The sequence below is a fragment of the Macrosteles quadrilineatus genome, unplaced genomic scaffold, assembly GCF_028750875.1.
Source record: "Macrosteles quadrilineatus isolate MER2022 unplaced genomic scaffold, UCM_ALF_1.0 Scaffold_9__3_contigs__length_116548681, whole genome shotgun sequence".
NCBI lineage: Eukaryota > Metazoa > Arthropoda > Insecta > Hemiptera > Cicadellidae > Macrosteles > Macrosteles quadrilineatus.
This window is the reverse complement of record NW_026542602.1, coordinates 104,002,076-104,028,166: the sequence shown is the minus strand read 5'-3', so window position 1 is coordinate 104,028,166 and position 26,091 is coordinate 104,002,076. Positions and strand designations below refer to the sequence as shown.

At 34.8% G+C, this 26,091-nt stretch overlaps 1 protein-coding gene across 1 annotated transcript; it reads right to left on the bottom strand.

Moving 5' to 3' along the window:
* Positions 1–368: 368 nt before the first annotated feature.
* On the bottom strand, positions 369–26,091 carry LOC129003697 (nonsense-mediated mRNA decay factor SMG5-like). The gene is made up of 16 exons (XM_054431996.1): positions 25,856–26,091; positions 18,676–18,769; positions 17,032–17,160; positions 15,067–15,232; positions 14,632–14,798; positions 13,344–13,447; positions 11,951–12,131; positions 11,293–11,467; positions 10,525–10,730; positions 8,071–8,286; positions 7,333–7,489; positions 5,679–5,809; positions 3,538–3,687; positions 2,757–2,973; positions 1,142–1,313; positions 369–555 (listed from the first exon to the last, which is right to left on the bottom strand). Exons 1-16 carry the CDS (start codon positions 25,924–25,926, stop codon positions 369–371), a joined length of 2,523 nt encoding a protein of 840 aa, XP_054287971.1. The 5' UTR covers positions 25,927–26,091.

The window sequence follows — 26,091 nt, the reverse complement described above, 5'->3', positions numbered from 1 at the left end:
AATCCAAAGTCACAAAATATGGAGGATTTAGCAATCTTTGATAATCTTCAATATTGCAAGATTGGAGGGATTAATAATTAGTATACATTATTATCTTTATTGCAATAACAAAGGGCTGTTTCCTGTTGTCTGTCAAATCAAAACAATTCAATGTGGTAAATCCGATCCGTTCTAAACTTGATGATAAGCTCTATTTCCAACAGCTCGAAACAGGTATAGTTACTATACAGCTCGTTAGTATAGGTATAGTATATAGTAGGTATAGGTATAGTACTATAACAGCTCGTTTTGACTGACAGTTACCTGACAGTTAAACCTTTATTGTTACTTCATACAATCCAGAGGCCATCCATAATGAGTTAAGAAGCTTATTTTACAGGTATGACCAGGGTACCTGCAGTGTTGGCGATGCCGAGGGGACTGAAGCCGTTGTTGGTGTTGGGAGAGAGCAGTGTGCGACTGCCAGTCAGTAGAGTAACCAGAGTATCCTTGTCTGTGGTGGCCTGCTGCTGTTGACTCATGAAGTGACAGCACTCAGCTACTTGGAAAAACATCCTGCAAACATACATTTTCTTCAGAGTCTACAGATGAAGAAGACAAATTGCCAGTAAACTAGGCTTCTTGGACTTAATGCCCTGAAACAATTTCACTTTTACCCTATGAAACCTGAAACCTTTACCCTATGAACTATTAAATTTAATTATGCTTCTATCATTTTAGGTGGACCTCTCACCTCTCAGACAGGTAGCCTAAACTGAAACTCCTTGTGAGTTGAAACAGGACCTGGCCCAGAGAGTATTTAAACCCTATCAAAACGGCTTAATATTACCTTCGGTAGCTTAGCCATGGTCTACTGGACTAGCAACACTTGTTCAAATTCTCATGTGTTCTTAACTTGACTTTCGTGCTGCAGCAGCAGCACATCCTAGGTAACTTATAACTTTCAGTAATTATTGTTCAGTTATACTTGTACAGATGTAAGTGGGAGTTTGGTTATGCCAATCTAGTGTCCGATACAGCTCAAAGAGTTAAATGTAAATGCATTTTAATTTAAATAAGTTACTTTTTGTAACCAGTGGTTCTTAAATCCTGTGGAAATAGGGTTAAGTCAGTAAACATGAAGAAAAACAATTTAACTTACCAAGCTTCCTTATCCTTCTTCTTCGGATACTTGATGAGAGGTAGTGCTAGATGTTCGTTGGGACGTTGTGCACGCAGAAACCGATTGCCTCGTTGGAACTGAGTCTCGAGCCAACGGATGGTGTCTCGCACTCGTCGACTCGCTCTCTTCTGTTCATCCAGTGAAGAAACCACTAAAATATACAATCACAGATTGATTAACGTTAAACATTTTTTACAAACTTTTTGTTTTTATTGGCATGGTTTTAGCGAATTTCCCTATAGGGAAGTAGCTATTACCGTAGGTGACACGGCAAGACCTAGACCCGGGACCGATTTACTTTTTCATTTTGATGTCCCCAGAGGCCAAAAACAACATTCGTTCAAATTTTTATATACGTATATATATATAAATATATATACATCCGTGAACGCGATAACTTGAGTAATTTTTGTCCGATTTTGATGGAATTTGGTTTAAAGGTGTAAAGCGGGATAAACTTGAATGAGTTCGCGAACCAGCATGATCGGACCATGGGAACGGGGCTTTACGGGGGGTTTTATGGAGTAAAAATTGGGTTTTCTCACTTTTGACCCTCAAAACACAAAATTTAGTATATAAAAGTATTTTTGTTTGGTTAATAGTAACAGAGAAAATTAAAAAAATTGTAAATTTAAAATTCCCATGTTATTCTTATAGAGAATATTGTCAAATGTTGCAGTTTGCTTGTTTATGGATATATTTTGATCAAACTTGGCAAATTTATTTATTTTGTACTAAGCTATCAATATTTTACTAAAAAACACACTTTATTAGTTTCCTTGTAGCAGCAAACCTAGGTACTCGTTAAACCTAATGTTATTAAAATATATTTAATTGAAAATCAATTCAGACTAATGGAAATTCGCTTAGTCGGCAGGTTTGCTGCGGCGGGGGTATTTATGTCAAACCAGGGTCCTCATTCAAACTTTTAAATACAATTTTTTTTTTTTACAGTTACATTTACATTATATTTTGTGACGTTGATATGAGTCAGTGGGCTTAGGCACAGACGGAATCACGAGCATTGCAGCATGTTGAAGCACACCTCAGAGACGAATGAAGCAGTAAACAAAGTGATCGGTGGTAGCGATAGATAACGCAGCGATGTCACTGTGTATCATAAAATTTTGCCAGCCCAAGTTAAAATGATACACAATAAATACCCCTGCCGCAGCAAACCTGCAGACATATAGACAGAAAACTAGTCAACAGAGAATTTATGTTTTTATTGTAAAATGTGTTTGTCTTGACCTAAGGAACAATTTTATACCAAATGTTCGAGAGAGTTCTAGGACACCCTGTATATATAAAAATGTATGAATTTAAACTGAGGGTATTTTTGGCCTCTGCGGACTTCAAAACGAAAAGGTCCCGGATCCAGCTCTTACCATGAGACCTAACTTGTAACTAGGAAGATTTATTAACATTTTGACCAAACCCTCTGTATACAAATTTAAAAGTTTGGATATTTTTATTACTTTTTACTGGAAGAATTATAATAGTATAGCAGAGAGAATCTCTAGATGTTAAAGTTATTGCGAGCGATAACCACGATGTTGCTGCAATCGTAAAAGATGACCACAATGTCACTCACCTATGGAAGGTACGAGGATGATGAACTTCCTGGAGTGTACCAGTTGTTTGACCAGAGTAATGTGGTGTATCAGTGCTTCACAGTCCAATACCAGGTATGGAGGTAGAGAGGAGGTGCGTCGCACCTTGGTCTCCAACTCCTTCACTTCTGCCTTCAGCCATAACTGGCCCATGTCCTTCATCAGCCGGCCCTTCTCATCAGTTGCCAACTTTTTGTCCTGCATTACATAATTAAAATGAAATTTTGGATGGCTTGAGTAGTCACAACTAATTATTTTTAATTGTAATATCAGTAATAACTGGTTTGATCCTGAGAAAAGTCAGATGCCATTTACTCCTTAATTTTTGGACTTTAAATAAATGGTTCTATATATTGGAAAGAACCGATCAATCCTAGTAACAATGCAGACAAATAATTTATTAAAAACTCGTCCTTCACTCATCCGTTGCCTTAAAATACACATATTGTTGTGATAGATTTGCGTTTTTTCTCCCTTCTTTAGTAGAACTTCGATTAACCAGGGGCGGATCAACCGGGTGGCGGATTAATGGTGATCAATAGATGGCTCTAAAATGATGTTATATAACTTCACTAACTCAAGGCAAATACCAAGAAAATTTTATAAAATGTGTTTTTTTAGTCTCATGTGTTAAAATGCTCCGGGCTGCAGTTAGCCATTACGCAACTGAAGCAAATGGGTTACACAAAGATTATTTTTAGGAAATTTAGTACACTTTAAAAAGTAATGACAAAATCAAAATAGTCTGTCACTTATCCTTACCTGGATCTGAATCGTAGGTGTGGTCGGGGTGGGGGGCTCTGAGTCTTTAAGTTGAAACCAGTTTCTGTTCTGATCGTAATTCAAGTCCGTGCCATCAGCACTGGCCAGCTTCTTGCCCAGCTGGACCAGCTTACAGACTCTCACATAGGCCTGGCAATTAGAGGGCATCTCAATTATAAATTAATGACCTGAGTTTTGGTAAGTTAAACGTATATTATCAGATATCAGAGTATAAAGATTAGTTATATACAGGCCTATAGTTATATAAGTAGCTAATTGGTTATAATAAAAGCCCAACAATCAAAAGGGCACACAGGTTTGTGATTTTACCCAGTGTTTAAGCTGCGGTTGCGTTTTGCGACATGGGACACTTAAATGCGACAATTGTTGAACTGATAATCGTGTTTCTGCTAGAGGTGTGCGCATATCTGAAAATTCTGGTCGGATTCAGCGAATCGAGCACAAATTTCATACCCTACACTATCATCCGTTAAATATCTGACTTTTTCTAATAGACTGTATAGTATATGATCTTTTGGACGGACAAAAAATATTCATAAGTTAATTATCATTATTTTTCACCTTCCAAGGACGTTATTTCAAAATTAAGTCTCCATTCAGCGGTCTATGACAAATAATGTTAAAACATTGATATGAGCATCGTTGCCTAAAAAATAATCAAATCAACAAACAAATGCTAATAACAATTGATGTGATGCATTCGGATGAAAATGAAACAGAAACAAGATGGTTATTTTACTGACACTTAGCGACACAATTGACAGGACATTAGATTTATATGAAAAGAGTACAGTTGAGCTGAATATTAACAATCAAAGTAACGCCAAATACTTAATTTTAACCTTGTATTCATTCTTTTCTTTTTCAAGTTTTACTTTTGACTAGCCAAATGATTTTGTAATGAATTCGTAAATTAATTTGTTATTAATTCTAAGCTCAAAAAAGAAGCCGTATGATGCAATACCAAAATATATTTTCATAGTTTATCGGCTGATCACTTGCGATTTGATTAATCTAGAACGAATAGAGATTTAGATTTTTGCCACCAGCCTTCTCTAGTCTCTTCGATATCAGAATTTAATTTAAAACATCTAGTTTAAAATGTTGGTCACTTGAATGCTCTTTTCAATCTGGACAAAATGTTCAGCTGCAGTTCACTAAGCAGCAGTAAACTTACGACTGATGTCAAACACTTGGGCTTGTTCACTTGAGGTTATGTTGTTCCAGTTCTCACAAGATAATGAGTTCTATCTCAAGTTGTCGGTTTATATCACTCACACCGTATTTCTTCACAGTTTTTGAGATGGATTATTGCATACTATAGGTTTACCAAGTGTAGAAAACATCACTGATACACTAAGCTGGGCAAGGCCCTAGCTCACAATTGAATGTTGTCAGCGTGTTAATTTGGTCAATTAAGCTATATAACTCTGTAAAAGGTTTATATCACACATTTACTGAATAGTTAGATACACTGGTTTACTGTAGAATTACATTACATATCCTCACTATCCCAAATAAAAGACCAATATAATTATTAAAAAAAATTTTTAAATCGTAATCCTAGTTGGCTAAAATGAATTGTATGTTCAACAATTACAATTGTAGAAAAAAAACAACAATTGATATGCAGGCACAGTTTTTATGCAGTTTTTTTTTTGCAGGCAAAGTGTGGGGGTGATGCCCACAGTTTTTTGGTTATAGCTCCTGAACCGTAAGAGCACTAACGATGGGAGTTGAAGCACTAACCAGCACTAACGAAGCACTAACCGTTGGTACAGTTTTGAAAGTTAGTGCTCACATATTACTACTGGGGGGGGGGGCTAACTTCCGTGAAGTTGGCCCCCCCACAGTTTTTCGGTTATAGCTCCTGAACCGTAAGAGCACTAACGATGGGAGTTGAAGCACTAACCAGCACTAATGAAGCACTAACCATTAATACTAGTTTTATTGTTAGTGCTTTTATGGGGGGGGGGGCTAACTTCACGGACCTATCATTCACTCCATTCTACAATCACCCTGCACTTACAATCAGTCATAGTTTGAGTGACCTGCCTTATTATCCTTCTTGGATGTTTTTTTAGAAATTGATAGGCCCAATTACAATTCACATCACTTACCTCTTGTCGGGGAGTAAGGGAGATGGTTTTTAGTTGTGCCCAGTCAATGTGTTGGTATGCTGGTTTAAGTGCCAGAAGTCCTCTGACACTAACTTCTTCTACTAATGGAATACGCTCATTCTCTATAACACCTAAAAAATCAAATAACAAACTTAAGACAACATCTTCAGTTTCTAGTATTTTATTATTATGAGTTATTTTAAGACAACACTTTGAGAGAGAGAGAGAGAGAGTTACACAGAAAAGTAATGTGAGGTCAGAAATTGTCATATAATCAAACATTTTTATCACAATAGATTTTGACAAAGATTAAATCAATAACGAGGTATTAGGTATAGGCAGTTAACACGTTCGCTACTGCAATAGTACGACATTTTTCATTCACATGGACCAGCGACGCACATATGCGACGGCCGGTTTCCACTCATAGACTGCCGTCGCATATTTGCGTCGGGGTTCTAATGTTATTAAAATGCATATAGCTTTGTAACGGTCTATTTGAAGGCACTGAATTCCCTGAAGTGGTCTACACAGATGTCTGACGCACACCTGCGTCGCTTGGTCTGTGGATATGATGATTGGTGACGTCATAATGATAGTTGAAAAAACTGGTCTTTACTTTTCTGCATCACTGTATGTATGCATGCTGCATTATCCTATGTAGCTTTTATATTTGTTCAGTTACAAACTGTTCTTGAATAATCTGTTTTCTTTACTTACTTTCACCTCAAAACACAAACAAAAATGAACTGTTGCATATATGCGACGTTTGGTCTATTTCAAGAAAACTATGATAATTTTCACTATTGTCTTTGCTGTAGACCGGGCGTGCGACATTACAAAAGGTTATAAAAAATACAAAAAAAAAAAAAAACAAGAATGAATTATTTACAAACACGATTAAAGCGTATTACAATGTAAATTATCACTGTTTTACAGGTTTTTGCCCGTGGTCTGTGTGTACTGTTAACCAAGTGACAGCCGGTCTATGCGTAAGGTTCAAATGTATACCTCGGTCTGTGGCAATGACTGCGGCGTCGCATATATGCGACAGTAGCAAACGTGTTAACTAGGTTCTATATCAATGTTAAGGATTAAAAAAAATAGTTTGGCAGCCGCTTTTAACCAAGGAGGTTGAATTTGTGGATGGGTGTCCACATAGGCTACAGATCTGCACACGGAACATATCCAGCAAAGCAAGGGGTGAGCCATTACAGTACAAGGGTGAAAATTACTGATATAGAGTAGTGGCAGGTACCATAATCCGAACCCATGACATCACTGCTTTGGGCCCGATGTCCGTGGCGATACTAAATCGGTTAACAACTCACCTTCATAAATATAAATAAATAGACATGGTTAAATAAAGCATCCAAGAAAAAAAAACAATTTGCTGATTTCTGTCTAATATGCAGATTTTTCAACTGATCAAAACTAAAAGGATAACTCAATGTAACCTAGGCCTAGTATCTTTTATGTTACGTCACATAAACTGTCACAGTCACCAAAAGTAAGGACAAAAACAATTATTGACTGTAGCACATGTTGTGGGAAACTCATTCAACTACAGTAAGTTATGTTCTTTTTACATTAAACAGTCTACAGTTAGTTGATCTTTAGAGATGAAATGTCTACTTCAGTATCCACAGCCTACCGTTGTTGATGACGTCTGGCCGCTCACTGGCCGCTGGAGGCAGTGGTACGACAGTGAGGTGGTTGAGGAACGCTACAGTTCTGCCCAGCATTGGTTTTACAGTTTGTGCACAGGCTCGCAACACATCATGGTTATTAACCATCCAGTCCAGGCAAATCTGCAACAAAACCAGGAGTATGAATGTAAAGAAATGTTAAACACATTCACTAACAGGTACTAGAGACTATACATACGGAGGAGTGGGACAGCTGGTACTGAACCTGTTAACTCATTCACTACCAGGTGTCTGGAGTCTATACACACAGAAGAGTGTGACGGCTTGTTAATGCATAGAATACTTAGTTGTAAGTACAGAAGGCCAAACTAATATTGTAAAAGTGTGGTGAATGAATTACTATAATTTACCTCCAAAGAACAATTTACTAATAATATAGTTTTGGGCAAATTTATTGATTGTAAATGAACAGATTTATAGAATATACTGTGGGTAATGAGTAAGTCACATCAACTTTTGGCTGAATTTTGCCTTGTACTCACTAGAATCCTTGCCTCTGACTGTCATATACTTAGGAAATATCTATTAAAGCACCTTCAAATTGGAGTCCTATATTAATGCCCAATAGACAACATATTTTTGTCACATATATTCCAAAACCTCAAGAAATATTATTCAGTACATCAATACAGCAAAAAACCAAACAAACAAATACATAGCATAGCTAACAGTAGAGATATTACCTTGATGGTCTGCAGCAGGAAGCCCTGTTGACACAGGTGCTCCACATGGTCCAGTGTTGTGTTGGTGGACAGTGCAGGCGTGTCTCCTAGCTGGACCTTCCTTGTGTCAAGCTCGGCCACCACTACCTCTGCAGGCTCACTGTCCGAGTCTGACGAATGAGTGTCAAACACCAACTCCTCCTCACTCAGGTCAGAGTCTGAGTTCAACGTCAACACCTGACAATGCAAAATATGACTTAGGATAGCATTTTTGTCTCTGTGTAAGTATTCTCAAAATCTCTTGCTAATACAGTACTACATTTTATTCATTTTGATACTTTCCAATCTTCAGGTCTAAACGGGTAAGTATGGGCAAAAAAATATAGTTCGATCATTTTGTGCATTGAACCTGGAAATTTCTAAGTTAAAACCCTCCTTCTGCTGGTAAAGAGAGCAAGGAAACCAAAAGTCCACCACAAGTAATGTGCTGATTTGGATGAAATATGGGGGTTTGTATATTGTAACAAATTATGACTCACTGTCTCAGTGTGTTTCATGTTTATAAGTACTTGCTGATGAAAGAATTATACACTCAAAGAAAGAAAGCAGCTGTTCAGTAATTATTACTTCATAACCCATGTCAATTATTCTTTTTTTTTATTATTATTTATTTCCAAAAAATACAAATTTACAAAACACATACAATTCCAAGCCACAAAAGCCAATATGGCTTGTCTGCAGCAATTATTCTAATTTTGTTATTTCACAGTGCTTATTTACAATCAGTCTTTGTTACACAATCAGTCTTTTGTTTCCCTTGTTTTTCTGTAAGAATTCAATAATTAGTATCTTATTTTATTAGTATCTGAAATCAGAGTAGGGGCCCTATTTTTGAAATTGTTAACTGTTGAGTCACTCACTTTACAATAGTTTTTCTATTTTTCAAACGATTGACAGTTGACTTATCCAACTGTAATATATTTCTATATGTAAATCACCCCATGTAAATCACCCCATGAGTCAACCTCCAGACCTCAGTTGTAGCCAGCTTCCATCCAGAGTAACTCCAGCCCGTTCGGTTGTTAGTAGTTTTATAGTGTTAAACAGTAGTTCTTATTAACTTCCTGATTCCCTTAGTGTAAGACGTCAGGGTGACGTAGTGACATTAATAGTAACAGTGAATAAGGATAGCACCGTGTCAACGAAGACACTTCAGTGGCTATGATACTTCACCAACCAAAATTACTCACTATTCTTTCTTCTTCCACTCTTTTGGCAGAAATTGCTCTTTTTTAAGTCGACGCCATATTGTTTTAATTTACTAATAATTGCGATTTGCGATTAGAGGTTGTGTATTTGTTGTCATTGTCATAGCACCCAATACGTTATGCGATTGTTTTCTGTAGAATAAATTCCATTTTTAGTTTATTTACTGTGTCAATACTAGACTATTAAATCAAGGGTTCTACCCTTGTTGGTATGTTTGCAATACTTTGAAATGGACTAGGCCTACTAAGTGAACTTATTATAAGATAATTGCTATTGTGATTTATTAAAGATTGTGGTAAAGAGAAACAATATAATTTAGTTTGTTTCAATATCATAATTCACCTAAGAAAGGGATCCAATTTATTTATGTAACAGAATGCTTTCAGTGCAATGGTAAATATCCCTTAAAGCTTTAACTTAAACACAAAAACAATTTAAAATAATATGAAATAAAACGATGAAGGGAATTAAAATAAGGTGATTTATTCTCAAATGGAGATGAAGAAAGCAAATAATTTACTACAGGTATACCTATAACGAGCTATAGCCTAAAACAAGCTTCCATAGTAATTTTATTTTTAATACTTAAACAAGTTACTTTTTGAAATCACTAAGATTAAGACATAACCTCAATCTCTCACAGACGGAGCTGACAGTTTACCTCAGTTTCTCAAAATATTGCGGATTGAGATTAGCTGAGAAAAGGATCCAGAATTTAGAGTGAGAGGTTAGATTGAAGCTCGAAAGTCGCTCTGCACTGTGATTGGTTTAAAATGATGTCATCTGTATTTCGTGCGATGTTGCCGCTTTCATTTCCAAACGAGTCACTCAACTAGTGATTACCAACTCACTTCTCAACTATTGGATTTCAAAAATACCAAATCCTGTTGTTGGTTGAGTGTTGACGATTAACTCAACTGTCAACCATTTCAAAAAGTAGGGCCCTATCCCACTTGGCAGGGGAGAATTAAACTGATTCCCATGGTTATATTAATATTATTTTACCAACCACATGTTTTGGCATAATGCTATTTTTAAGATTTAACATTGTAAGTTAAGCTTCACTATTAAATATATTGGTCCAAAAAATTCAGAAAAATATTTTTAACCACTTTGATAGGCTACGTGTACTCTCTTTTGACAGACTTTGGTCTTCTATGTAAAAAAATATGAAGTAGGCTACAGATAGATCGACTAAGTGTGTACCTCTTCTTCATCGCTGATGTCCGAGGACACTTCACTGCTGTGTCGTCGCCGCCGTAGTCTGCGTCTTCGTTTGTGCCCATTGACAGCAGTCAGTGGTGGGGGTTGTGGAGGGGGCAGCACCTCCTCTAGTCTTCCCACTGCCTTCAGTATCAGATAGTTGACCACAGCCAGCATCACAGCCATCACAACATTCATCTGATCTGAACCTGCACAGTAAAATCTTATTGGTCACAGACAAGTTGTGTTGAGCATAATATAGACATATTTGCCAACACCAGAAATAGTAGACTTGTTAAAACAAATGTTGAAACAACCGTGTGGATACAAAATCTTTGAAATATGCAGCTTGTTCACGGATTAAGTTGACATATAAACTATAAATGATAGGTGTGAGCTATTGTATAAGGTTCAGTTTACAGAATAAATCCACTAACATTTTTTCAAGTTTTTAACGTCAATTCCTCATACGAAGAACTAACTTAAGCAAAATCTATTTATCTAGAGCTTTCCTAAATGAATGACACTAACAAATTAAATAGTTAGGTCCCTACTTATACTTTATTTTTAATGAAGTGATACAACAGGTGCAACAGGTTGTGTTTATTCTTAGTGAAGATACACAAATGAAATCGTATATAGAGTATGAAAACATAAACCTGACATAGATTGTTTACGAAAGTATCTGATGTCTCACCAATTTATAATGTCTTATGATAGTATCTTATAACGTCTATAATTTATTGGCAATCAGTGACCCAAGTTACAAACCTTTGCCCTGTAGTTGCTGAGTGCACATGACAGACACCAGGGTCAATTTGAACAGTATATCGTCAGTAAGCTGAGCTGGCTGGAGACTGTTGTCTTCACCTTCTCCATTGACTACTTCCCTAGTACACTGCAGCATCTCCGTACAGTTCAACCTCTCAATGGCTTCATGGCACAGCTGTAACAGTTGGTGAAAGTTTTATTACTGCAGTTTTAAATTTATTGAAATCTTAATCCCAAGCCTTACAGCTTTATTCAGACAACATGCAGAAATTGTCAATGATATGATGGCAATACAAAGGTTTTTGGTTTAAAAACATCTTTAAAAAGTGAAAAATTTGTACATTAAAAATTGACGATTTAGGTAGTTGGTGGGCTATACAGCTGCAACCTAACATGACGAAGGTATCTCTATTTAATGATTCAGTTACTAACACTTAGGCCTATTATTACATAAGAAAGAAATTTGATAGAGTGCCTGAATGAGAATTCCTTACTGAACTATGTCAACACTTGAAATGTTTATCTTTACCTCTAAAAGTTTCAGGCATATCTACACTACACTGATTTTCTGATTATTCACAGGTAAACTTAGGTACTGGTCTCAATATCTAGCCACAAGTTGAAGATAATTATTTAAAGTGGGTAGGTATAGGCCTACCAGTGGGAATTGATCTACACTCTGCTTGTCAAAGTAGCAGAAGTCAACAATACTCAGAAACTTGGAGACGAGATGGTGGACTGGTGAGGGAGTCATGGTGCTCTCGTAATGTTTCCAGCTGCGCTCCAGCACTCCTGACAGGTTACTCTCTGTACCTTCAAAGGACTGAGCACTCGAGAGGCTGCAAAAATATTAAAATGTTAGAAATACTTACACCATTTTATAGAAATAAACAATGTTACAATTTTATTTTATAGGTTTTAGAGTTGGTAAAGATGTTCTGAGACAGATTTATCATATATTATCCATTATAAAGTTAATTGGCTCCCCTGACTTTTAATCAACCCAAAATACTAAATCAAATCAAATAAAATCAAATTATCTTTATTCACTTTATACATTTTACATACATGAATAGTGTCAAAGCATACAAAATTGGTTATACAATTTAATCTAAAAGACTTAACCATCCAGTTTGACAATTATTTTAGAATGGGTAGCTAATTCATTTTTGATTTAAACACTCATCTATACTATAGGGAGCCAGATTAATTAAGAATTGATTTTAGTTTCTTCAAAAAATTGGGTTTGTTTTGATAGGTTTTTAGTAAAGCAGGCAAACTTCTTATAAATAAATTGCCAATATACGAAGGCTTCATTTTTTGAAGTTTCAGCCGATGATGACTTTTTACAGTAAGACTTTTCCACCTTGTATTGTATTTATGGGATACTTCAGTGTTTATAACTTTATAAACATGCTGAATAGTTTAAAAAATATACAAACCATACACTGTAAAAAATTTCTCCTTGAATTTTTCAATAACTCTCTCTAATGGCCTGTTTTTGTTATTTTAAAACCTTTTTCAAAATTTTAAAATTTTTTTGTGCTGTCCCACCATAAATTTTGATTCCGTAGCCAATACGGTATGTCATTCTATAAGCGAGAGGTATATAAATTAAAATTTTAACACAGCTTTATCACAGTGATACGCCATTGATCTTAAAAGAAACAAGCCTGAATTAATTTTACTAACCAAATACTTAACATGTTCATTCCAATGTAGAGGTTCATCAATTATCAAGCCTTAAGATTTGGTTGATTTCACTTGATTGATCACTATTATTTAGAGTAATTTTAGGGGTTTGATCTTTTTTGATTTTATTTGTATGAAAGAGAACAACATTTGTCTTGTTTGTATTTAGTGTTAAATTGTTGTTTGTTAAAAATTGTTCAATATTTTTGAGCTCCAATTTAGTAAAATCTTTAATATCAGTAATTGAATTACCCGAAGTTATAAGATTGATATCATCAGCATTAATACTTAATGTACTGGCTGACTCAGTCAATGCATTTGGGAGGTTTTTAATCGGTGGACACAAAATTAATTCTTACCATCTCATATAGTGATAGGCTGAGTCCAGAAAGAAGTTGTAGTTGCCTACCAGAGTGCCTAACTGATTGTGTGGCATGCCACACTCAGGTTTCCAATACAGCGCCTGAAAAACATATAATTAAAGATTGCGGTAATTAAAAAATTACCATCCATTAAAAAACAAACTAGCCTATAACAAACAACAATTTAACACTGTGTATCAAATAGTCAATGACTGTACCCTAACAAAGGAAAAACATAGTTTAGGCCTAACTAGGGTTTGGTGTTTAAAATAGTACAGTACACTCTCAATTATCCGATATCAATTTAGGAATGAAAATATATTTTTGAATTTCTGGTTGGAAAACAATATAAAATTTTAGGAATGTTTCCATTGAAAAATAAAGTGTAAACTGTAAATAGTAAGTAATTTGCGATTTCTTAAAATTAATACTTTAAATAATGATTACCAAGGTATTATTTTAACGAACATATTATCAGCAATAACCTAGGTCAAAATGAAATTCCACACAGTACTAGGTTGGCCGATAACCATTAGTAAGTTGGACAAGTCGTCTGCAGAACATCAACAAAAGCTGTGGTATTTCTGCCTGGGCATTGCCAGCTCGTATCACCTTTTGTCAGTGTTTGTCATTGCAATATTTGAATACTAACTTAATTGTGTCAAGTATAGTTAAAAAAAAATAATTTTATACTTCCCTAACCTCAAAATTTAAGAGACCTTCGTGTTATCCAAGATTCTAGGTAACAGAGGTAGTCTCAGTTCCAACAACCTTGGTTCATCGAGAATGTACTGTACCCTAAATTATGTAAATTTTAAGTGCTGTAAAAATTCTGACTGCATAAAAAAATTATCATTTATATCTGAAAGTAATAATAAAATCACAATATAAATACCAGAAAAGGACACATAATTGCAATTGCATTTTGTAATTCAATATAATTATTTATAAGACCAATTAAATATACAAAAGCCTATTATAGCATTGCATCTTTTAGATCAAATGTTGAAGTGCAAGCAAAATGTATAGGAACAGTTAGACGTACTACAATATGTATCTGACTTTTAAGTTAGTCTTTGTAGGCCTATTCAGTACATAAAAGACCCATCTATATGTTAGACAAGACTGAAGTTAAAGTTTAAAAGAAATCTGAATTAGCCTATTACTAGTTACAATATTGCACGAGTTCAAACCACTTTCAAAGCAACAGGTAATTGATAAAATTTTAACCAGGGCCATCATGACTGAATTTGTATGTTTGTACATCTATCACACTGTGACTGACCTGATGGTAATATCTAGCTGGCAGTTCAGAGTGGTAGCCTGGACACATGTCACTCAGGTAGCGGCTAAGGTCTCCCAGATAGATGAGACAACGGTGAACTGCCTGCTGCGCCCACTCCACACAGCCTGGGTCTAGCGGCTTGTCTTTGCTGCTTGAACTTGACTTTGCTGCATGTCAAACACACAAGAACATAAGTACTTGGTGGGAAATGCTGAGCAGTATTAATGAACAACCTCAAACATAAATTTTGTGAATTTAAGATTTGAAATGTGATACTGGGCCACACTTCCTGAATGAATAAAAATATCAAAATTCAATCAAGTTTTTTCAAATCCTAAATAAAATGATCCTGGTAAGAGATATTGATCCATATTGATACAATGAATTTGAATAAACCAACAACTAGCCTTTTTAAGAAATTGTTAAATTACATACATTTTTTTAGCCCGTCCTCAGTAATTATCAAAGGAAAATCGATGATCCCTCGTAAGTCCATCTTGAAGTCCAACTGGAACTTGAGCAGTAGATGGTGGTAATGGCCAATACCAGCCTGTAGATGAGCTCTCAGGTGACATTCCTCCACAGGCTTCCACAGCGGTCCCTGAACAATACTTGTACTGTTTACCTAAATAAGCTCATAGAATTATATTATTAGGAAAACTTGCTGTATAAAAATGTTCTACGCAAGACGACCAGTCCAGTATTTACCGCCAGACAAAATGATGCCTCAGAATATAGGAATTAAAATTTTCTCAGATTAAATTATTATTCTTTTAATTGATAATTTTCAATAATTGTGCAGGTGAAAGTGATGGTGAAAATTATGATGTTGATGTCCTTGTAATTGTGAGATATCTACAACTTTGCCATGATCGAGTTCTATCAGGGAGGGGGGTTTAGGTTAATTGGGTCTAGGGCTGCAAGTACCCAAAATCCGGCACTGAAGACAACGTAAATATTTACACCAAAAGAGTTTACATAATGATAGGACTAAGTTCACATTACCTTAGTTTTTTTCACATTTAGAGAAAAGGTGTTGAAAGTTATGTTTTTCTACAACACTGCTTTAATTTTACTATGGAGAATATTACAAAACTAAGCTGTACACCATTCACTTTTGCTTCTAAAATCAATTAAATATTTGTAATTATATTCCTTTACTCAATGATTAGTGTGTAAATCAATGTAAATACAATTAACTAAAGAACGAGTAAAAATAAAAACTGGTAGGCTATGTATTATATGTTGTTGATTTCTTATTATACTTTTATTTTTATTAGGTACTGTACTCATTATTAATTATTATTCTTATTATTATAATTTGTGTAGTATTATTCAATTGATCAAATTTGTGCCCTATTTTACAATAATAGGGGTTGGCTTTCTTAAAATATGTAATACAAGTTATACGTTATTTTATTTTTGCTTACTGTGATATTTATTTACATAATGAGCTGCAGGTAACTATTCCTGACAAAAGTTCAGTAGGTAGGGTACAACATAGGCCTATCTATTTTATGTGAAATCATTATAAATTGTTTTTTTTTTGCTTTAACACATTCGCTGCTGACCGCTAGATGCCGGGACGGTGCCAGGAGCTGAACTAACGCTCGCCGCAGCGTAACATTGCCGCCGATACACTGAATTACAGTAAAAACAACAGTAGTTATACTGGATGCCAATGTTCTGCAATAAAACTGGCTTTGGACGTAGTACTAAGTGATTCCGATAGATAGCAGCACTACCCAGGTTGCAGTCGGTAAAGTAGTGTCGCTATCTAGCAGGAAAGAGGTGGAACAAAGCCCTGTTCTATGGACCCTGGTGGTGATTTTGGGAAACTATATTTTTTTTTATTATTGTCAGAAAAGTACGTCCCCACGAGCTGCAAAGAAATATAGGATGCTCGTGATGAGCTGGCTGATCCATGGAAACGTTAAACAACAATGAACGCTGACGTTCCGGAACGTTCCTAGCTCCTGGCGCCGTGGCACGGCTGACATTCCGGAACGTCCGTAGCAGCGAACGTGTTAATACATTACCCTATGTTGTGAAATTATTTTTTAATCAACTTTTAATATGCAAGTTTTTTAAACTAAGTAAACTTTTACCATCTGAAAATAAAATCGTATGTTACAGAATTTTCATACATCATCAGCACGTTATATAATTTTTACTAGGAAGCCTTATAAGTTAGTCCAATGAAATTTTGTTCCTGAAATCAAAAGTGGATGTGGTAACTATTTTATAAAACAGATTTAAACATCAATATTTTCTCTTCAGTGTCCTCTCCGTTGCAAAGCACGGGTACAGTAGCTAGTCTTTAAATACTTCCATGTTGCACTTTCCAGTATAAGTTTGTTCCATAAAAAACAAACGACAAATAACAGTTGTCCTACTTACTTTGTGCAGTCTTTTAGCAGTTGAGACAACCTCGTAGTACCCTTTCCTCCATAACAGTTCTTCTCCCTTCCTTCCGCAGCCAACTGGGTCGAGAAACATCAGCTTTTCACAGTACTCTCTTAATTTCATCTACAAATAAAACCGTTTTTTTTTTTAAACATTCAAGGAATTTTCTGACAGAATAGAAACCAAATACCATTGTTGCTAGTCTTTTTTAATTTTTTTTTATATATTGACTTAACAATACTGATAATAATGGATATAGATGGATAATAAGTACCTGTAAACATTAGAGAAAACGTTTATTTTAATAACAGTCCAAGAATAATAGTGTCCTTGAAAACATGGCAGAGTGGTTTTTGGAAAGTGGGGTGTGCAAAAAGGCAATTCCAGGAAATTTTCTCCTCACGCAGGAAGACGGTTAACCATAAGATTTTATTATTTCATTAAAAATATATATATGATATCTGCATCTCACAGAAAGTTGCACACTAATTATAAACCTGCAAAGAAGCTATGTTTACATAACAACTATTTATTCAAGTCTAGTTTTGGAGCATTTTGTTATTACCTGATGTGTAGAACATTATAGTTTGATAAACAACAAACATTGTTGCCCTTCCTCATGAAAGGGCTTACAAGCATAAATAATATTTATAAAACAATAAATCAATTCTTAAAGTAAGTTAGTTTAGTAACTTAGTCCACAATCAGCATGTTTTAGCGAATTTCCTTATAGCTTATACTGTAGGTGGCACGGTCAGACCTAGACCCGGGACCGATTTACTTTTCATTTTGATGTCCCCAAAAACACTATTTTTTCAAATTATTATGCATGTGTCCGTAAACGTAACTTGAGTAATTTTGGTCTAATTTTGATGAAATTTGGCTTGAAGATGTAGGGCGGGATAGACTTGAATGAGTTTGCGAACCAGCATGATCGGACCATGGGAAAGGTCTTTTTAAACAAACATTGGGTTTCCTCATTTTTGGCTCTCTTAAAACATAAAATTTCCCATTTTCTCTTCAAAACATTATAAAGACTAAAAAAAAAAACAAATAATTTAGTATATTGAAGTGTTTTTGTAATTATTGGTTACACAGGAAAAAAATGTAAATTTAAATCTCTTATATAATTTTTACGGAGAATAAGTATGCAGTTTGCTTGTTTATGAATATATATAAATTGATAAAACTTGTCTAATTAATTATTGTATACTAAGCTATCAATACAATAATTAATATGTAAATTCATTCTTCTTTTGTTTAAAAACACACTTTATTACTTTTTCTGTAGCAGCAAACTTAGGCATTTGTTATAGCTAATGTCATTAAAAAATCATTTAATTGAAAATCCATCTCGTAAATGAAAATTTGCTTAGTCTGCAGGTTTGCTGCGGCGGGGGTATTTATTTATTTGTCAAACAATACCACAGCCACTTAGCTGTATATGTATTAGATTCTTAATTCTTAAGAACAAAAATCTTGGTAAAGCCAAGAAGACATCCAAAATACCAGGTCTCTTGCAAGTTAATTAATTTTAGAGAAGGATAAGTGATGACGTCTCAGTCTTAAAGATTGTGTTATTAGTTGAACCATTAGTTTTTTTTGTAAGACTGCCGGTAACAGTCAAAGAATACCTACACGTTGAGCTTCAGCGGCTTGTGTGAACAAATCTGGGACAGAGTTGGCTTTCTGTCTTTGTTCATCCAAAGCCTTCACGACATCGGCAATACATCTGTAAAAATAATATAGGGTAATAGGTTAAAAGTTTCACTATTAGAGTAATAACTTACAGTAGCCTACTTTTTGAACACAAATCAAGTTGGTGTTGGTACAACTTAGGGCGCAATAAGTCACAGCTGTTAAGTTTAAAAAATCAACAGAATACTAGGTATTTTTTTACACTACAAACACATGGGATTTTATTTAAGCGAATTTCCCATATAGGGAATAAGCTATTACTGTAGTACTCATGGTAAGACCCGGGACCGATTTACACTTTGGTTTTGAAGTCCCTAGAGGCCAAAAACACCATCCGTTCAAATTTATATATATATATATATATATATATATATAATAAGCAAAATAATAAAAACCAGAGTACCCTGAAATTAATTTTTATTTAAACTGATACGTATTTCGGCACTAAGGCCATGATCACAGTATGAGTTATATAAAAGTATGTTATATTATATTATACATTACTTTTATATAACTCATACTGTGATCATGGCCTTAGTGCCAAAATACGTATAAGTTTAAATAAAAATGAATTTCAGGGTACTCTGGTTTTTATTATTTCGCTTATTAGTTGAAAAAGTAGCCCTAAAAAGTAACTATCAAAATATATATATTTATATTATATTTGATATTGTTCATGTGTAGGGCTACTGTAATTAATAATAATAAATAATAAACCATAGCCTAGTACCTTTTTTTTTAAATTACAAGAGGTTCTACCCGCGAATCCACGGGTATACAGGAGCCACCATTAAATTAATTTAATTAACTTTGACTTTATATTTAGTTTTAAGGGGCTAAGTTCAAGAAATTGTCATCTGAAAGTATGTTAAAAGCAGTGGTACCTTCATACCTTACGTCCTAAGGTGGTCGAGGTGGGTAAGGTTGTAACTGAACTCGTCGCTCTCTTTCACGACGTCTTTAATACTTGAATACTTTACTTTAATAGCCTACTTTTAAATGGTGACCTGTTAAAGATCGGTGACAACCTCTTAGAACGAACAACATTCATGGTTTGTTAATCTCATATTCATCGTGTTCCAAACACCTTTAATCACTCACTTGTATCAAACAGCTAGAAATAGCTTCACTGTCCATTCACTGCACCTCTTTTAAGAACATAAAAGTAAATAATAAAATAAGAAAACAAAAATGTAAACAAACAAACTATACTGTCAATTGCATTGGCCAGCTGATGTTCACTAAATTAATTGAATAACGTTAACTTCCAAAACATGCAAGGCGTAGCCCTTTGGAATTCAGCCTGTAGGGCAGAACCCTTAGGGAATTCCATATTAGAGTGAAAATTTAAAAACGTACGTTTTCAGGAAAAGCACTTTGCAAATTTTTTTCCCCTTTTTTCAAAACTTTTATTATTTTTTTTATTTCATTAACATATGAAGTTTCATAAAATGTCCATGGTAACGCAATATCTTTGGTAGTTTTCTTTTTAAAGAGCATCTTTAGTAGAAAAACACAAAATCCTGTCACGACCATAACGGACGTTTAAATGAATATTAAAAATAGTTAATATTATTTTTATAACTATGTTTTGCTATAAACTAATTTACTTTTATGACCATTATACAATAAAAAGGTCACTGAGCTTTTGGTATATTTGGGCTTTCTATAAAAAAATTAAAAAAACTAAAAAATAGAAAAAAGCCAATAAAATCTTTTTTAGTTTGTATAACTCCGAAAAAACTTACCTGAGACCCGAAAAATCGTTATGTTTGTATAGAGGTGTGCTTCTTTTGTGTATAAAACATTGAAATATGACGATATTTTAATTTTTGAAATTTTTATGATAGAAATCATAAACGTGATGGTCAGGGACAAGCGGTACGGTCGTGAATTGACTGGAATAATCTAAATCTTTCTAAACAATCCTTCAATTATACTGTTAGTTATAATAAAACTATGTGTTTCAATTGAACTAAACTGTTCAATTTACAATTATATTAAAGTTATTGTCACGACCAAACACACTATAAATCCATAAGGCTGGATTGGTCGTGAAAAAAACCGCGATGGTCGTGAAACTTTGGTCGTGAAATTATGTGTTATTTGGCTCTGTTCTGGCAGTAGCCCTGCACCTCATGTTCGAGGATACAAAGTGGACTTCTAGTTTAATCTAGCAATTGAAATATCTTATAAAGAAAAATTAACACCATGTCTACTTCATCGCATGACTACGTACGGTCATGGACACACCAAAATTACAAAAAACACAATCTTTCCTTTATTAATCTTGTAATTCCTCCTTTTAACTCAAAACGACCGGCTCTACAATCCTGACGTACACCCCGAACTAGTCTCTAAAACCAACTGACTCCATCGACGCCAGGCTTGCCACTGTCGTGCTCCAAAGTTGAAAATTTTTCCCAAATGGTCGTGACGCTAAATCGAGGGACAGACTTATTTTGTCATGATAGTCAGTCTACAATGACAATAAAATTATAATATGCTCCTTTTTTGTAAGTTTAATAACCATTGATGACATACAAATATGGCTTTATATATTTCGGCATGAATAATTAGTCTAAAAACAGCGTGAAAGTTGGAAAATGTACCCTAGGGACACGTCATGGTCGTGAATTTCGAGACTTTAAAAATACGAAAAAAATACCTAGAACCTTTTTAAAACCAAATAAATGTGTGTAACATGTTGCCCCCGTCCCAAAAAATATTAAAACACATAATAATAAACTACAAATCCAGTATCTACGAAGTAAAAGGCCAGGGACATGAAAACGTACGTTTTTAAATTTTCACTCATTAATACTTTTCGGCAAATCTACACACTCTAAGCTTCATTTTGATATGCCATATGCCTATATTTTTATTTGGTAAATGGCCTTAACCGTTTACATAAAAATTGATTGTATCACTTTAACAATATAATAAATTTTTAATGACTGATGCATTTCAACACTCTTAGAGTGTTGAAATGCATCAGTCATTAAAAATAATTTAAAAAAGGGTACTATGGTGTAGGTGTATTATTTATTAATACTGGGTGTCCCGGAAAGGAATGCACTTTTAAAACGAACAAAACAGGAAAATGGCTTTATTTACAGCAATTTCCCCAAGAATACCTGTTTGTACACTTCAGGGAAATTACTTGTGAAAGATTACATCTTCCAGATGTAGACCTCTACGGTGCCGGCACTTCGCCAAACGAAAACTCACATCTGCGAAGACTCAACCCAGAGTTCTGGTGAGATGGCTTCAGTTTCCTCACGAATATTTTGCTTTAGATGATTGAGAGTAGCAGGAGCGTTGTTGTACACCCGACTTTTTAGATACCCCACAAAAAAAGTCTAGTGGAGTTAGGTGTGGGCTTCTTGAAGGAAAGTTATTGTTACCAAATCTGGAAATGACTTTCCCACAAAAAAGCTGACTTATTGTAGTCATGGAGTCTCCTGCTGTATACCCATGCTGTATTTTTTTTTTTTTTTTTGCCTGTACTAATTGAGTTTTGTACAGGTGAAACTGCAAACCTTGTTTCAAAATGCGGTAAATATTGGTTCGGGTATATTCAAAGCAGCAGCGTGTTTTCTTACTGATCGATGTGGATTATCCTCAACAGCATCTCGAACGCGCTCGATATTTTGTTCAGAACGCGCTTCTCTATGGCGACCGATGCGACGAGGTTTCATAGTTGATCCTGTAGCTTCAAATTTGCCCACCCAGCATTTAATAATATTCACTGATGGCATTTGGTTTTGAGATCATGAAGTCTGTATTGAGCACGGAAGTGTCGTAATGAAAGCGTTTGATAATAGTCGCGTACACAGAAAGCACACTGCTTGCCGGTAAAGCCATCCATGGCAAATGACTTTCCACGGCATGGCTACAAAGCCCTGATAAGCTCCTTATCTTATCATTCTTGGACATTCGGCTTTCCCCAAAATAAAAGTGCAATCCTTTCTGGGACACCCAGTATATATATATGTCTCCGTTAGCACTATAACTCGAGCTAAAAAGATCCGATTTTGATGAAATTTGGTATAAACGTGTAAACCTACATTTATTCAAACGAGTTCGCGAACCAGCATGATCGGACTATTGGAACGGGGGTGAAAATAGGATTTTCCCATATTTGAACCTAAAAACACAAAATTTCACAATTTCTTTCCAAACAATTTTTTAGAGCTTAAAAAAAAACAAATAATTTAGTATATTGAAGCGTTATTGCGCGCCTGAAATGGTTACAGAGAAAAAAAAAAAAATTGTAAATTTAAAATTCTTATGTTATTCTTATGGAGAATAAGTCAACTGTTGTAGTTTGCTTGTTTATGAACATATTTTGATCGAATTTGGAAAATACATTCATTTCTTACTAAACTATTGACATTTTACATAAAAAGATGTTTAACCCTCCCTGTTGCAGCAAACCTAAGTACTCGTTAAACTAATTCTAATTAAATAGGGAATAAATGTGATATTTTTAAGGAGGCATTTTAATGTAAATCCAATCAGGCTTATGTAAATTTGATTAGTCTGCAGGTTTGCTGCTACGGGGGTATTTTTAACATGAGGTTGTGTAGCATAACTTAAAATCTAGATCACCATTAGCCTATAAAGTTTTTTTCCCGTCACTCTTTTTTTTAATAGAAAATGCGTTTTTTTACTAGGCCTATTGTTGAACTAGTTTTCAAATAGGTACATTTGCCATGTTTGATGGATGGATGACAGAGAAAGAACCATACTACGTGCACTCTAGCGGATATGGGTATAAACAACTGGAATGGAATATCCAAGGCTGTTGCATCACAAAATGGCTACCCTTTTAAACTTTTAGTCAAATAGCATCTTACGTTTTCCAATAGGCCTATTTATTCTCACGACAAAAAAATTACTGTAGATTTTTTTTGCATGTACATTTTATTTAATATCTTTTACAAGTTATTACTTACGTACCGGAAGGCCTATTAGCCTACTAAAAAGTTGGTGTTATGGTATGTCATAGAGAGGGGGAATGATAGCGGAACAGCCGACTACCTTAATCTTTTGCATTGTCCTCTTGTAGCATCAACGATCATGGAAGTGAATGGGCCGTGCAATTAGTGTGTGTTGAGTCACTACCAACTGAGCCACCCACTTACCTTAACTTTAACTACTAACTTATTTACCCACTTACTCACTTATTTATATGCATGTGAGGATGGCAGGTTGGGCTCTAAGTTATGCAAATTTGGGGCTTTGATTGAACGAGGTGTTTTGAAGTTTAGGTGGAATGTAAAGTTTAGATTCATTAAGGTGAGAACCTAACTTTACCATGTCCTTAGGCTACATAATCCAACCTAATTTCCCTCTAAGGACTTAATGCTCAAAAATAAAGTACGACCCAAGTTAGGCTAACGTACCATCCTTGTGCCTTTTTTGACATGAAAATAAATTTGCTAACGATTATTAGTTTGTAACAAATTAGGTTTGATCAAATTTGTTTCATTTTTAAGGCAAGTGCACCACACATTTTAGACCTTTTCCCGGTAATTATGTCGGAAAAAGGTGACCAAGAGAACCATAGTAATTTATTTATCATTAGAAACTAGATAGGCCTAGTTAGCCTACTGTACCTGAAAACAATGGTGCAAAAATTTTTCATTTGTCACAAAAACTGAATAGGCTAAAACGACAATCGTTTGAATTTTATTTTAATGTTGTATTAGGAACGTTGATCTGCACATCAATATTTACACTTTAAAATCAAAGTTAACAGCCCAAGTCACATTTATTGATTGATTATATGCCATTTTAAAGTAAATATTACTCCCAAAACCCACACTTAGACAGGTAAATAAGTTCATTTAAGTAGGCTAGGCCTATATGAAATATTTGATTAAAATGTAATTAATAACGTGGGGACAAAGCAGCATGGCGGTCGTGAAGCATCAGCCTTTGTGCGGTATGTGTAAATTAACAGTTTAAGACAGTGAAAACGCCCTTGGATGTGAAGGTTATTGTTTATCTTGGTTTCACACAAAGTGCCTTAAGTTATCAAAGAAGTAATACGATGCAATAAATATCGTTGCAGATAAAATGCAGTGGTTCTGTGCAACTTGCGATCAGCGAGTGAAATCAGCTATCAGCAGAGGTTTAAGGACCTGGAGAAGAGGTCGATGAGGTCAAATCTAAAATAAAAATTTTAATAAGAATCACATGATAATCTATAAACCAAGCTGGGAATCCTAATAAAACAGAATATTGGAGCAAACTGCAATAAACTTAGAAGTTTTCGTTTTGGCAAACAATGTAACTTGAAACAAAGTTATACATAGACGATGACGTCAGTGACAGCTTCATTCCGCAATAACTTAAGTCGAATATAAACAGCTGTTTGCTCTCCTCACTCAGTCACCAGCCCACATTCGGACCCGTCCAGACCACGCCATATTACCATCAGTAGGCCTATTGCTAAATGAACCTTAGATTCGTAATTTTAACCTTCCTTTTACAGCCACTTAGGAATCTCTCCGACAAAAAACTGATTGCATTTTTGAGTTCAGCGTGAAAAAAACTGTAATGTAGCCTAGACATCTAAAATTTATATCATATCCCAGTGTAGACATATTAAATAGCTTAATTGCCGGACTGGATGATAAAAAACACATAACAAGTAAAAACAGAAAATTTTCAAGCCCCAAAATTCATTAATTTCTAGCGTTTTTCGCGATGTTTAAACTCGATTTTCAGAGTGAAATAAGTTAGTTGTTTCCCCCAAAAGTGCCAAAGGTAAAAAGTGCTTAAAATAACATAGGTAATTTTGGTAGATAAGGTAACAAAAATGCAACATAATATAAGTAGTACAAGTTCAGTATTACCTTATGTTTATTGGCCAAGAACTTATCTGTAGGCCTACTAGTTTTAAGGTTAAAAATGAGATAGGCCTAAGTAGATGGTCTACCTATCATAGGCTCAGTTCTTGAAATTTGCTGTTACTGAATGGTTTATGAATCAGAATGACATATAGAGGAATGGAATGGTTAAATCTCTATTATAATGATTAAAGCTACAACATTCAACTTAGGCCTACTGTAAAAATAGTGCAAGAATAAAGGCCTAGGCAACTTACTTGTATAAGCGTTTTGTCAGGTCAAGACTTTCATTCTTGACATCCGAGATAGGCATATAAGACTTCTTCATACTGTCAACTCATCTTTAAACGGATTGCTAAAACCTCACTCTTTCTCATTTAGAACGGAAATTACGAAAATAATAATTCATTTCTGAGTGATAACACTGAGAACTACAATCGCCTTCCATCACCAACACAAACTTGTTTTTGTAGGATTGTAGGTTTGGTTTGAA